The sequence below is a fragment of the Rhyacophila brunnea genome, unplaced genomic scaffold, assembly GCF_057557595.1.
Source record: "Rhyacophila brunnea isolate RB1 unplaced genomic scaffold, BYU_Rbru_1.0 scaffold_1, whole genome shotgun sequence".
Lineage (NCBI taxonomy): Eukaryota > Metazoa > Arthropoda > Insecta > Trichoptera > Rhyacophilidae > Rhyacophila > Rhyacophila brunnea.
The window spans coordinates 56436080-56450352 of record NW_028232751.1 but is presented as its reverse complement, the minus strand read 5'-3'; the positions used below and the strand labels follow the sequence as shown (position 1 = coordinate 56450352).

Here is a 14273-nt window from a genome sequence, read left to right as displayed (position 1 = left end):
GTGAATTATTCGTTAGATAAAAAAAGTAGTTACTTAATTAAAAAATATTAACAAGTTCAAGTAAGTTATAACAAAAAATCTAAGAGTAATTAAAGTAATAAGTACCTACTTTAATTTAAAAAACGAAAGCCGATCGCCAATAATAATTCAATTTGGAAAGCACTTCAGAGAGTATTAAGAGCCATTCGTTAAAATTTCACGCAATTAAGTATGGAGCCTATAGCATTGTGGTATATGTGCATGGGCGCAAAACCCGAGAGATGCAGGTTCGATTCCTGCTGGATGTCTTACTTTTTACAATTATGTAAGTATGTACAATAAAATTTAGTTTAATGTTTTAAAGAGAATTTTGCTGGACTGGAATGAGGCCATAAAGAAAATGTGACAAAGCATGTGGATATATTTTCACCATAAGGCATCCCTATAAAAGGGGAAACGGAGTAAGTCCATTCTACCAACCCCACGGTTGGTGCCTTGGTTTGTAGTCTCCTTGAAGAGGAATAAGCTTAAGCTGATACTGAGGCTAAGAACAGGGCATACAATGAGTTAAAGATTTGATGTCCTCATGGGAAGAAGCAGTTTCCAGCTCTGCGATGAATGTGATGTTTTGGAGGACATTGTATATTATAGCAGTATAGTGCCCTAAATATGAACGATACAGAGTACACCTGCGAATTGCGGATATCTTTGAGAATGTCGACAAGCTGAAAGGTGCTCTGGTGAGGGGGGGGGGTAGGACGGAAGAGCTTGGCAAAATTGTAAAGTTAGTTCTTTAACATAAGTTGTGTGAGGACCTGATCGGCGGATCCGCTTCTAGAAGAGAAGAAGCGATATGACAACGGGTCGCAGTCAAAGCTTGAGTTTCCAATATATAATTCAATCCAATATATATATAATATATCGTTCAAAGTAAAAAGGTTTAGCACATCTTTTACTAGTGTTACTCTGGCATATTGATGGTACGAAGTCGTGGAGTGTAGGCGCACTTGAAAGTGCTAATGCCAGGACATCAACTAGAATAAACACGCGCCCTACGGATGGTCGGTTTCCCATGAAAACCACTTATTACTTATATTAATAATACCGCCAACCGATAATTATTACTGCCTGTCTTTATAACGCTGCTGTTACTAACAAATTTGTGCAAATAATAGCTCAACGGTACTAATTAGTGCATAATATGAGATACACTGGAGAAAATATATTATTACCATTGAAATGCCTTTGAATGTTTTTTTTTTTTTATACAAATGCATTTCTCGTATTACTTTTGGATATATGCAATGGCGTTACGAATGAGAACTTGGGGGGAAAGGCTCAGGGGGGCAGGCCGTGGCCGGTTAAGTGAGATATACATACACCACAAATTTGCTTTAATAGTAAAAAAGTAGCCTGCGGCGCTATTAGGTATGAAGATCATTTACGATGCGATTTGATATTATATGAAGATTGAAATAGTTAGATTATAATTCATGTGTAGAATTTTATTTTATAATTATTTTTAGTGTGTTTTCTGACTATAAAAATGGCTATTTATCCAAAATGTCGAAGGGTCGCATCTTACTTGGCCACCACAAAGTGGGTCACGATTAGTGCTTAGTGATAATATGATACTGAGTGCCGAGAAGTCAATAAACCAACTGGATTTATTTTAAAATACAAAAATCGCTAAGAATATACGAAAAACCCTTAATTTGATCTCAAAGAACCCTGGGGTTTCGCGTAATACCATTTGGGGAACACTAATGTAAAAAAAACAACACCACTGCCCTTGACCTTGGCGATAGGTAGGGGGACCCACCAAACATCCTGGTCTGGCGGGCCGCTTCCGGATGCGGGGGCCATGATCCCAAGTATTTACTTTCTAAGACCTTAATCTAATAGTGTGAACTAGGGTTTGCATCCCGGGATCTTGCACAATTTCCTGATCCCGAAATGACGGGATATTTAGGCATGAATAAGAAATAATCAAATTAAAAATATAGCTTCCTTTGGTGTATGTAGGTATGTATTCTTCTTGCTATGGTCCCCTTTATGACAACTCCTCGTTTGATTTCTGTCTCTTGTCACTATATCTGGTCCGCACAACGCAAAACCAATCACCGTGGCAGTGGATTTTTTGGAAATGCACTCAAATAAATTTGAGGCAGAATTACACAATGGCCACACTGAAAAATATCGCGTTTCTATTGTTTCCAGCAACACATTATATTGTGTCGTAATATATAACCTAAAACTAGTGGAGTAATAAATGTCCTAGATACGAATGACTAATAATGCGACTTCTATGATAAATATATAAATAGCGGAAGCATAATATTTCAATTTTCACAATGCGAGCAATGTGGCGGAATACTTACAGTTATTTCGTACACTGTTATTTTATTCATGTATGTATTAAAACATAATATTTTCATAATAATATCACATTATGTTGTGTAAAAGTGATTGTACAACGTGTCTCAATTTATTTTAGTACTTATTTATGAAGGAAAACATACAGTTATAGTTTTATAAATACATATTTTTAAAAAACCACTCCCTTTGCACACATATTTTGAATCTGATTACCGGATTTCTTCTACACGCAGCGTGTAGAACCAGTCTTTCTAAAATTCCAGCAATTTCTTCCCGTATACATTGTTACAGGTGTATCAATATTCTGTGATCTTATAACAAAAATGTTATTTAGATAACAATTGACCTAAAAATCAAAAGGTTTCAAGTCCGAGGACCGTACCGTGTCCGGAAACTTGTACGTATGCAGCTTGCCGTATTACACTACTTCACCGTGAAATGTTGTATTGGAAATATATGGCCGTATATTAAAGACTATCTAACCTCTTTGGGTCGTATAGTACTGACATAAAATTCATATCTAAATAAAACACGGTTCTTGTCGGTTTACATTTTACAGGAAGCCAGCAGCAAACAAATTTTGAAAATAGCCTATAGATATATTGAATTATTTGTTAGGTTAGGTTAGGTTAGGTTTTGACTCTTGAATTCATGAATTTTGCCATAATCAGCTATGAAAATTGAATTAATGTTCATATTGAATGTAATAAAATTTTAGACGGTATAGTATATGGTCATCTCTTTCCGATAGAAAGCTCACGGCGAACTGTGCCACGGTGAAATGTTTTCCGTACAATTTACATGTAACCGGACCGTATAGGTCAAGGGATATTGCCATTCTATGAGTCATTAAACGCCGCGGAAACATAATATTATTTTGACGCAAAACAGCCATTAACCGTGTAGTGTCCATGTGACCCACTTAACTGTGGTTCTAGAAAATTATGTAGCATTCCACGCAGTCTTTTAATGTAATACAAATTCTTTTTTTTCGACCTATACAGATCAAGTCCTCCGTCAGGTAAAATCTATTTTATAAAGCAATAAATTATTTTTACATAATTAGTAGGGATTCTTTATTTCTTTGATATCCGTGATATCGATTTTTTCTCGATAACGGCAGTTATACGCAAGGGATCCACACTAGTTTTAATAGCAAGTGTAATTGTAAATTTAGTACTCGGTGTCATATGGAGGGGGACGCGGAAGAAGTTTCCAGGGAGCAAAGAGGGTGGAGATAATGATGAAATATCGGGCATTGGGGAACGGAGGCCCTGACCGTTGATACGATTTTTTTTATTTTCACTTTATTTAACAACATTCACATGTTATATTTTGTAATGCAAGTATGACTAGAGCCAATGATTATACATGTACCTATGTATAACCTTAAGTAGTAATAATATATTAACTACCTATCGACGTCGGGTTATTGTCCAATTTTGTACTTTTTGAGAAGATTGAATTTGAATGATTCGTATCGATTGAAAAAAGACTATAGGTACGGACTTATTAATGAATCTGAATGAGAAAATATCTTCTCAATTACAATATTTTTGAGCAGGAGTACACACAGAAAAAATATTTGGTTGGGGGGGGCAGTCCATTTGGAAAAAATATCAATAACAATTATTTATTATTGATTTTTAAGACTGCGCGAGGGAGCGGGGTTAATAAAATCTATCAGGTGTCACTGACTTCCACATTTACCATGTCTACTACTTATAGCATCTCTCACCCAAACAATTTTCCATGTATATTCACCATACCCAAGATACTCCACTTTTTTATTTTGGCAATGTACACCTAGCCTGCACTTATAACTACGGGGGCTCACCTACGAGTTATTGCGATCTGTCGCATCCACAAGTGGTTATCGAAGGCGCGTAGCTTAACGGTCGTTAGTGTCCATTTATGTCGTCAGAGCTCTCTTTTTTTTTAATATTCCGCATCGGAATATTAAAACAAACTTCGGATGGCTAAGATAGTTGCACCAGTTTATGAGTGCCACGAATCTTCCAGTGGCCACATATTTTGCGTGTCATATAATGTCGATTAGGAGTGGAGCCAACTCGTTCAGGAAGTTGATCAACAGCTAAATCACCCGGATAAAGATCCTCAGTCATGAGGTCCTGATGAAGAATAAGAAAAAGTAATAGTTCATTTAATAATTTGTTTTCTTTTCTGGAGAGGTCCAGGCTCAGAGTAATAATATAAAGAAAGTGTGTATTATTCAACTATATGAAGCTGTGTTTCTTGCATATAATGCACAATATAACCTCGGTTTTATTATTATTAACATATGAAACGTTATACCATCATGTTGCTTTTCAGTACGGCTACCAAATTTAAACACATCATAGTTAACCATATTTTCTACTAAATTAACTACCACTAACTTTATATTTAACACAAATACATTAAATTTCAGTAATACGTGCCTGCAGTTTTGTAATGAATGGAGTTATTCAAATCGATATTTACTGGCGACGTGTACAAAAAATATTTAATTCGGCCGTAGAAATTATATCTTCCTCTAACACAAATTGCGCAGAATATAAGCGTGCCGAATGCTTTCTCATTCGCACTTATGGTTCGTTTTTATACAGGCCTTGGGTCCGGGACTGAAAATTAATGGAAATGGTATTCTAAGCCTGTCTATGAGCAAAACTTAGATAGAGTAGACACTACCATAAACAGGAAAACCCAAAAAATGTAAATGTTTCTTAGAAAACAAACTCAAATTTATTACCGATTCCAATAAATTAAAAATCAGAGTAAAATTAAAATAATCTGTAAGAGAACACCTTTTAAAATGACATTTAAAACATTGCAATGAGTATATAATAATAGTGATGACAATTAAATACAAATTTATTCACGAACTGTGCAACTGAGAGTAAAGGTTTATCCGATGACTTCTCTCTTGTATTTTGTCAAAGTACTTACAAGAATTAAGAGTTCCATAATTCTGAAGATGTTATAGAAATACCTGCTTTCATGAAAATTAAGTCTATAATTATTATAAAAGTGTCTTATTCTGTTTCATTCTGACAACTACATCACAGGGGGTGGCATTTCACCTTCTCTCTAGATATCACAAGTATTCAGATCATTCCATCTTCCTCCCAGTAGCGAGCGATGGTGGTAAACTGTGGCAAACTGAAAAAGTGCACACCGAACTTTGTCGGTCGTACTGTCGAGTTTTCACATAACGAAGACGACATATTGCAGATGGTATTGGTTAGTTTTAAAAATTCAATCATCAACTCTTACCTAAACCAAATCATAATAGATAAAAAATATTCTTATATTTATAAAATATTAAAAAGGATACCATTAAGTTATACATATATTTGTCAATAGTAAAATTTAGTAAAAATAGTAAAATTCAGTGGATAGCAATTTCTTGATTGATAATATTTGTTTTATGCTGTTCACATTTTCTAATCCTACAATCCCATGAAAACTGTGGAATTAACAATGTCTTTTTTTAGATCTAATCTATTAGTAAATTAAATATTACTGTCTTTAAATTATATTTATATAATTAGTTGTCAAAATATTGTATGTTTTAATTGAAATTGAAACTAATCAAGGAATTTTAAAAATTTCGATGTTAAGATTTTGGGATTAAGAATTTAAGCAGGATTTCGGGTTGCAAGTCTTCCAAGTCATAAATTTAACAATACTTTAATATAATATAATGTATCTATCTTAGTAAAATAACATCCTTCTTTCATAAAGGTGCAGTATGTATTAATAATAATAATTCATACATACATATTAGCTTGCCTCAATAAACCAGTCCCCAGAATTATTAAATGTAACTCCGACAATAACGTTCTCCGGGACCTTAAATTATTATTATTTTGACAATATGCATCAAAGACACAATATCACACCCTCGTTATAATAGTATTGCCCCCTTTGTAGTATTATGACCCCCTTCATGTCAGTCGGCAAGCACGCCACTTGTTTATTGGTGTAATAAATGAATGATGGAAATTAGACCGGGGTACGGATGATAAAATTTGGCGGTTAGGGGTTATAGCTAACCCTCTCCGAGATGAAAAACATTACGCGGCTTTGGGACGCTTTCGTGGGGCGCTTTTGATGATATCTATTGAGTCTATTATTTACACATTTCTATAGATAGTAACAAATTTTACATTAGCAGCATTATTTTTATTACGTATGTCTTTATAGTTTGTGAAGCATTGCAAACTAAAAATTACTCTAGATCAAGGTGTGTAAAATCACCAGAATGAAAGAAATCAATCTTACACCAAAATTATTCAAGAAAAATCATAAAGTGTCAAGGCAGCATAATAATAAGGTATTTGTTTCCGAGGTAAACGAACATAAAAAAATAAAAAAAAAACAAATTTTATATATAGAACATTAATTATAATTTATGATTTTTCCTGTCAGATCTTGGATTATATTAAACGTAGCATTCTTTACCGAACGTACCTACTTAATTGGATGACAATAATTTAATAAAATAGAATAGAATAGAAAAATTGTAATAAAATGAGTACCATGGTACCATTTTGCGTTACTCTTGAATTTGGTACACAGAATTTTATTTTAATGTCACGGCGAGCGGTAAAACATATACATGTTAATAATAGTACTATCGATCGAGGCTACTTGATGAAATTTGAATTTAAATTCTTCTTAATTTTAAATTACTTCTCTCACGTGTGTCAGTCTTACATAATTTTGGTATTTTTTGATGAATTATTAATTCAATCAATTTTATCGTAGGTACTGCGGCTAAAAATATTATAAATAAAAACTTTTGTCAATTTTATATAATCACATGTAATGAAATAAGACTATTTTTGAGCACGTATGTTATTGTTGTCAGGTTAAAACAAACAAAAATATATTTTAAAGGGGGTCTAGCAAAATGATCAACTGGTTTGTTCCACCCTTCATATTTCACCGCCTCCTCCCCTTTCGACTTGCGATGCACATCTTTAGTCTCGCTTAAGAGGATTAAATTCGAATCTAACATGTTGCTGTCTGTACGTTACATACAATGTATCTAACATATCGTTCTCTGTACCCTTCTAACAAAGTATCCAACATCGTGTCATATCTCATACAAAGTGCAAACAATGAAGGCTTAATTCCCTGCGGATTTTGGCACGTGACCTGCGCTACGTTTGACACCCGTGCACTAAAAACTAATCCCAATTATAGTTATTTCATTACAACAACCTTCTCGGATCGTATTAATCCATTTACAAATCACTTAAATAATGAAAGTTAGGCATTCCGATCGTTTTATATTGTATTTTTGATAACATATTTTATTGTGTGCATTGCGCCAATTAGAGTTTTGATTCAATAATAGTAATAACTTAATAATATAATATTCATTTTTAGGTAAATTTTAACTACACGATTATTGTATGTAATACACACCTAGCAGTAGCGAAGAGTGGAGGTAGGCTGTTAAGATCTGCCATAAAAAAAATTATTACTGTTTATTTAATAGTGTACATTAAACTTTGTTAGTCATACGTGTTGGTTTTTATTTAACTAAGACTACAATTTACAGATGGTAATGGTTAGTTTTTAGAAATCAATTAAGCCCTGCCTAAACCAAATCATATTAGTTTTGGTAGACTTTGGGCGATACGACAAAGTTATGCACACTTTTTCATTCATACTTATTTGTTTTCATTGGATTAAGAATACATATTAGACATAATTATTATTCGCTAATTTTTTTAAATTCATTAAACCCTGGCTAAACCAAATTATAATGGACAAAAATATTTTCTATCTATAAAATATCCAAAGTTTTGTTTGATTTAATTGCATAAGTTTAGATATTTTATAGACGAGTATTTTTTGACTATTATTACCATGGCTTGGTTTCGCGGGGTTAAATTAAATTTTAAAAACTAACCAACACCGTTTGTAAATTGTAATTTTATTTCAATAAAAACAAATACGTATGACTGACAAAATTTAATGTGCACTATTTATGGCTGATATGAACAGCCTACCTCCACCCTTCGCCACTGACACCTAGTATATTAAAGCAAAAGAGAATCTTCTTGCTACTATTTTACATGAGACGAATATGAAATTGTTATTAAAAATATGTTGCATATAATAGGTACCTAATTATTATATTTTTCCCTGCCAAAAAATGCTAATTTCAAAACGGGACAAGTATTGAATGAAACTTTTGGTACGCGAAAATGAAATTCTAAGCAATTTAACTTAATAAATTTAATTTAATAATTCTAAGTATTCCTCACGTTGTTTTAAATCTTTACATTAATTTTAATAACCACTGTAATGAATTGCACATCATTTAATAATGGTAAAAGAAATATGCTTTAATTAGTTTTTTCTATCAAAATTAAGAGCTTTTTGATATTAGCACCTGTCTGTGCTTGGCGTATGTATATATTATTATAAATGCCCGTAGTTAGGTTTATCCAGTCAGTTTAGTTTAAATTATTATATTTTTATATTATGTGTGTTTTTATTATTCTAAATGATTAATATATTTTTTAACTTATATTCGGTATCATTTCACTAGACAATAAGCAACTTAAGAGTATGAAGATTTTTCATATGCAGGAATTTCATACTTTTCAGATGGCCCATCACGGAATGGAGGGCTTAGAAATGCTCGATCCTATCACCTCCTCGTCGATGACAACGTTGGCGCCCATGGGAGACAGCGGCCCTACTCACCACCAGCTGCACGGCTACGGCGCCATGAATCACATGATGTCGCACCACCACCACAGCGCCGGCCTCGCCGGAGGGGCACCCCACCACCCCTCACACCATCCAGCGATGGCCGCCGCAGCCGCAGCTGGTCTGCACCCAGACACAGATACAGACCCCCGAGAACTAGAAGCATTCGCAGAACGTTTTAAACAACGACGCATAAAACTAGGAGTCACTCAAGCGGACGTTGGAAAAGCACTCGCAAACCTCAAATTACCAGGAGTAGGAGCACTTTCACAAAGCACCATTTGTAGGTTTGAGAGTCTGACTCTTTCACATAACAATATGATCGCTTTAAAACCAATATTACAAGCCTGGCTAGAAGAAGCGGAAGCACAAGCAAAAAACAAAAGACGAGACCCTGACGCACCAAGTGTCTTACCAGCCGGAGAAAAGAAACGTAAAAGAACTTCGATAGCAGCACCTGAAAAGAGAAGTCTAGAAGCATATTTTGCAGTACAACCCAGACCTTCGGGAGAGAAAATAGCCGCGATAGCTGAGAAATTGGACCTGAAAAAGAACGTCGTGAGAGTTTGGTTCTGTAACCAGCGCCAGAAACAGAAACGGATGAAGTTCGCCGCGCAGCACTGACCTGCCAACAACGGGGGAGCTATTCTGGCATACCCTGGTTCGGGATATAACTACTAGTGAGCGAGTGAGAGACATGACGACCGCGATCGACGTATTTAAGTGAAACATAGCAATTCGACACTCCGTACCTTTTAGGATAATAGAAGCCCGGAGTCGAAGGCGGAAGACCCTCGACCGAGCTCGCCGGACGAACGCCCAACAAAAGCCGGTGTACTTCTGACTATAGGATAAATTTTAAAAAGAAACGATAGAGTAAGTTTTTATACCACAGAAAAAAAAACTATTGAAACCGACATGCTTGTGAATGTTGTTATAATAATGAAAATGAATTATGTAATGTAAAATAAATGAAAGGTACAATACAAATTATTATTGAGTAATTTGTAGATTGACACAAACTAGACGAGCTAAGCCACTTAGATTATAATAATATAAAGGTAGGTTTACCACTAAGTTATGGACTTTGTAAATATGAAACACTTCTAAAATAGATACATCTGCTTTTGAATTTAGCTCTAAGTATTTTTGGTCACATTATCGCTGATAACTTTTGGACGGTTAAAATTGTATTCATTTTAATACGATTGTAAAGTGCAATATTATACATTTTAAGGGAATAAAAATGAACAAAAGCAAAGCTATAAGTAAGTAATCGAGAATATTTTGCTTTCTTATTATAATTAATAACTCTCAAATAAAAAAGAGAAGAATTTTGTAATAATATTATATATGAATAAAAACAAACCAAAAATGTATGATAAATATACTATTAAGCAATAAACTAATTTTGTTTCTTAAGTTAAGAATCAATCAAGTCAATACAAAACATTTGATAGGTTAAAAACATTCAATTATTCATTCAGCTTTGTTCTATTTAATGAATATAACCTTACGAAAGAAGATTTATAAATAAATACAAAAAGTATATTTGTTGAAATAATTACTTGCCATACGATTTCGACACATATTCTCACACTTTTGTAGAAGTCTTGGCACATTTTTTCGAAAAATGTAGCATAAGATTAATTATTGATTTACATACTTTGATCAGTTCTAAATAGAATATTATAGGTATGGTTATTATTAATACATTAAAAAACAATATTAACATAAAAATCTTAAAGTAACTAATGCAGAAAAATAACCGGTTGTCATTTTTTTGACATTATAATATATTGTGGATTCTTGAACATTTTAATGAAACTATTATTTATGTAAATAACATTTTTTTATTAATGAATTTTATGTACTTATGTAAATTGTTCATTATTTTTTATAAATTATGTTTAGGCAATCTGATAAGTTTATTTACTCAAATTGATAATTAATTATGCCTCAATACTTTGTACAACTCTAACAATATTGTAATATAGTTTACAGATAATATTTTATTGTTACTTTGTGTTTGGTTACTTTAATACTATTATTTGTTATAATGATAAACATGATGTTATGAACATTTACATTTTTGGGTTGTTTAATTTAGTTATAGTTTTGAATGATGAATAGAATAGATGGATTGATTATCTTTCCATTATTTAAAAACAATATATGATTTCTTGTATTTTGTTAACTGTCAATTCATGGTGGAACTGCATTGTATTGTTGTTTTTATTTAATAAAACACAATTTTTTTTATAGTACTTATTCCACTTTAATTAAAGTGGAATACGTACTATAAAAATTGCGTTTTATTAAATAAAAACAACAATACAATATATGATTGCTTTACAAATATCCATCGAAAAAACCAATAAAATAATGTACATATAAATTAATATTTGACGATTGTAACAATAAAAACTCCTATTTTGTTCTGATTAACTGATTTAAATTTCATTAACTTTATTGTTTAAGATACAATTATTATTTAAACTTGAATACATTTCATCAATCAGTATTTAATAGTATTTTTTACTCATTGGTTTAAATATCAGAAGCACAAATACAATGTCTTTATTGTTATAATGAAATATCTGATTATTTTTTTTGTCATGGTATAATAAATAAATTAAAGCTCAAATCGTTTATAGATAAATGTTTTGCAAAAATGAATACTTCATCAGAAAAACCAAATGTATCTACACATTACTGTAAGGAATTTTTTCAACAATTATACTTGCAGAAAATTTTAGTTTCAGAACGAGATATCGAGAATTCACCACGTTACATGAATATTTGCTTATTGGCTTTAATATTTACCATTGAAATTTATAACTTTTTGTGTATGTAAGTTTTTGTACATCAAGATTTTTTTTTAATGTTAGTTGCCAATATTGTTTTAGTAGAGATAATAAAGAAGTGGGATTAAAATATCGTATAATATGCTAACAATTACACAGGGTAAAAGACCACATATCACACAAAAATTATTAGAAAATGCACATTTAAACAGTAGTTTCTACTAAATATTATAAAATGAAATGACAAACAGTACTACGCAAATAGTGAAAACGCATCTTTTCTTGAGATTAACCAATTTATATATCATAGAATATCAATTGAATAATTGAAAAGTATTGTAGAATGTTCTTAGAGCTTATAATCACCACGAATTTGTTTAAGTGATATTTAACCGTAGTTTTATTGGATTTTTTTCAACATTAAAAAAGCCTTTTTATGAAAATTTTCTGTTTCACAAAATTACCTCTGAGAATATTTAAAAAAATATTTTCGCAATTCGGAATGTCTACAAGCAATGGAATTTACGAATACATCTGTAAAAATAAGAAATGTAAGATATAATTATGTATCTTTTATTCATAAAACTCTATGGAATTCATTATAATAATGGTAATGTAATTAGTTTCAGTAATCTTCATGTCATGTTAAATCAAGTCATTCCGATATAAATAAAAATATATAGACAAGAAGCACTACATATGTTTTTTATTTCATATAATACAGTCACCATTTTTGTCACCTTGTGTAGAGCTTAATCTGCCCCAATTGAATTTAGAATTTAAAACATCATCAACCAAATGATAAATGTACCCCACAATCTATATTAATAAATAATAAACCATGCATTACAACACCTTCATTTTTTTTAATAAAATGTATAGAAAGAGGGGTTTATTTATTAAATACAAAATAACGTTGACACTATAATAATTATTATTACTTATGTTTGAGAATATATAACACTTCGTTAATTAATTAGTGTTGATTTTTTTTAAATGAGCAAAATAGGGGATACAAGATATGTTTTCTTTTGACAATTTCCGATCCTAATATGTGGGTCTTTACAGAGTGGAGATTTGTATTAAAAAGATTTTTGTTTTTACTAAAAATTAATGTTAGCCTCTTGGTCAACCAATTAGGTCCAAACACTGGTTGAAAAATAATATTGTATCGTGGGTGGTGTTGTGGGTCCCAGGTTCGAATCCTGGGTCTGGATCATCATACCAAAAGTCATCATACAGTCTCATTAAGAATCAATTAAAAAATAATTTACTAATCGAATAATGATTAAATTAAATAATATAACATAAAATCTTATATTGCTACTAATGTTTCTAAAATGCATATTTTTAAAACATCACAGATACTACTAGAAAAAATATTTAAAATTATGTACCTATGTCTAATAAAGAATACTACGTTGTCAATTCTTGTGAATTTTAATAGTTTATTAAAGTTTCTAAGTTAAGTTAAATCTTTGATCAAGAAGTATATTTTTATTATCATGATCTCAGAATAAGGTAAGTATATAAAAGAAAAGCAATATGACTCTGCACATACTCTGCACATACTACTGCACTCTACACATCGCAACCAATTCTCACAATAATATTATTACCGATCGTTGTTTTACTGACCACCATATTGACTAATTTTTCAAAATATACCTACAGTTTCTATAAATAATTAATATTTTTTTTTCTATGCGTTGTACAACAAGTATAACTTTGGAAGCAGCGAATATTTTTAAGTGAAAAGTGCTTTCTCGGATAGAGATAAATCTATATATTATTATAAGAATACTGGTTGACGCAAGATTTCTCTAATATTTGAAACGAGGAAAAAAATAGACTGACTCGTATACAGGATGGGCAGCGGAGGTTACTCCAGAGTGAAGACGACGAATGGAGCAGACCAGGGCATTCTTCGGTCCGTTGCACCATGAGTGATGATGTGAGTAAATAAAATATAATATAATGCAATTAAAACATAAATGTATTTGGCGAATGTAGGTCTAACAAGGTAAATGTATAATAATATATAATTAGTGGCGATTCATTTGCTAAGACATAATAAATATAAGGAAATATTACGAGATGATAAAAGAGAAGACTATAGGTTGTGATCATGATTTCTGGTATAGAGAATACTCGAAAAATTATGGCATAAGTTGATCGTTTCTCTAGTTTTTTTTTCATAAATTTCAAGATTTTTATTTCACGGAAATAATTAATGATATTTTCAAGAATCCGGGAATATTTTACCAGAACTATACAAAACAAACTGAGATTCGTAGGTATTGTTGCGAACATATCGTTTTTGTAGCTCCCCCTTTTTATTCTTAAATTCGCTGCAAAATTTTAAAAGTT

General features: G+C 31.8%; 1 protein-coding gene across 4 annotated transcripts in view; it reads left to right on the top strand.

The window, feature by feature from the left end:
* The window catches only part of acj6 (abnormal chemosensory protein 6), a 178063-nt gene extending 168072 nt beyond the window's left edge, over positions 1–9991 (top strand). For 2 of the 4 annotated variants that reach the window (XM_085954802.1, XM_085954949.1), the window contains one exon: positions 8974–9720. In XM_085954802.1, coding sequence (XP_085810928.1) covers positions 8974–9720 — 747 coding nt within the window. Of the gene's footprint in view, positions 1–8973 lie in introns of all 4 variants that reach the window. The other 2 variants (XM_085954865.1, XM_085954716.1) reach the window with 2 other exon arrangements.
* Positions 9992–14273: the final 4282 nt, after the last annotated feature.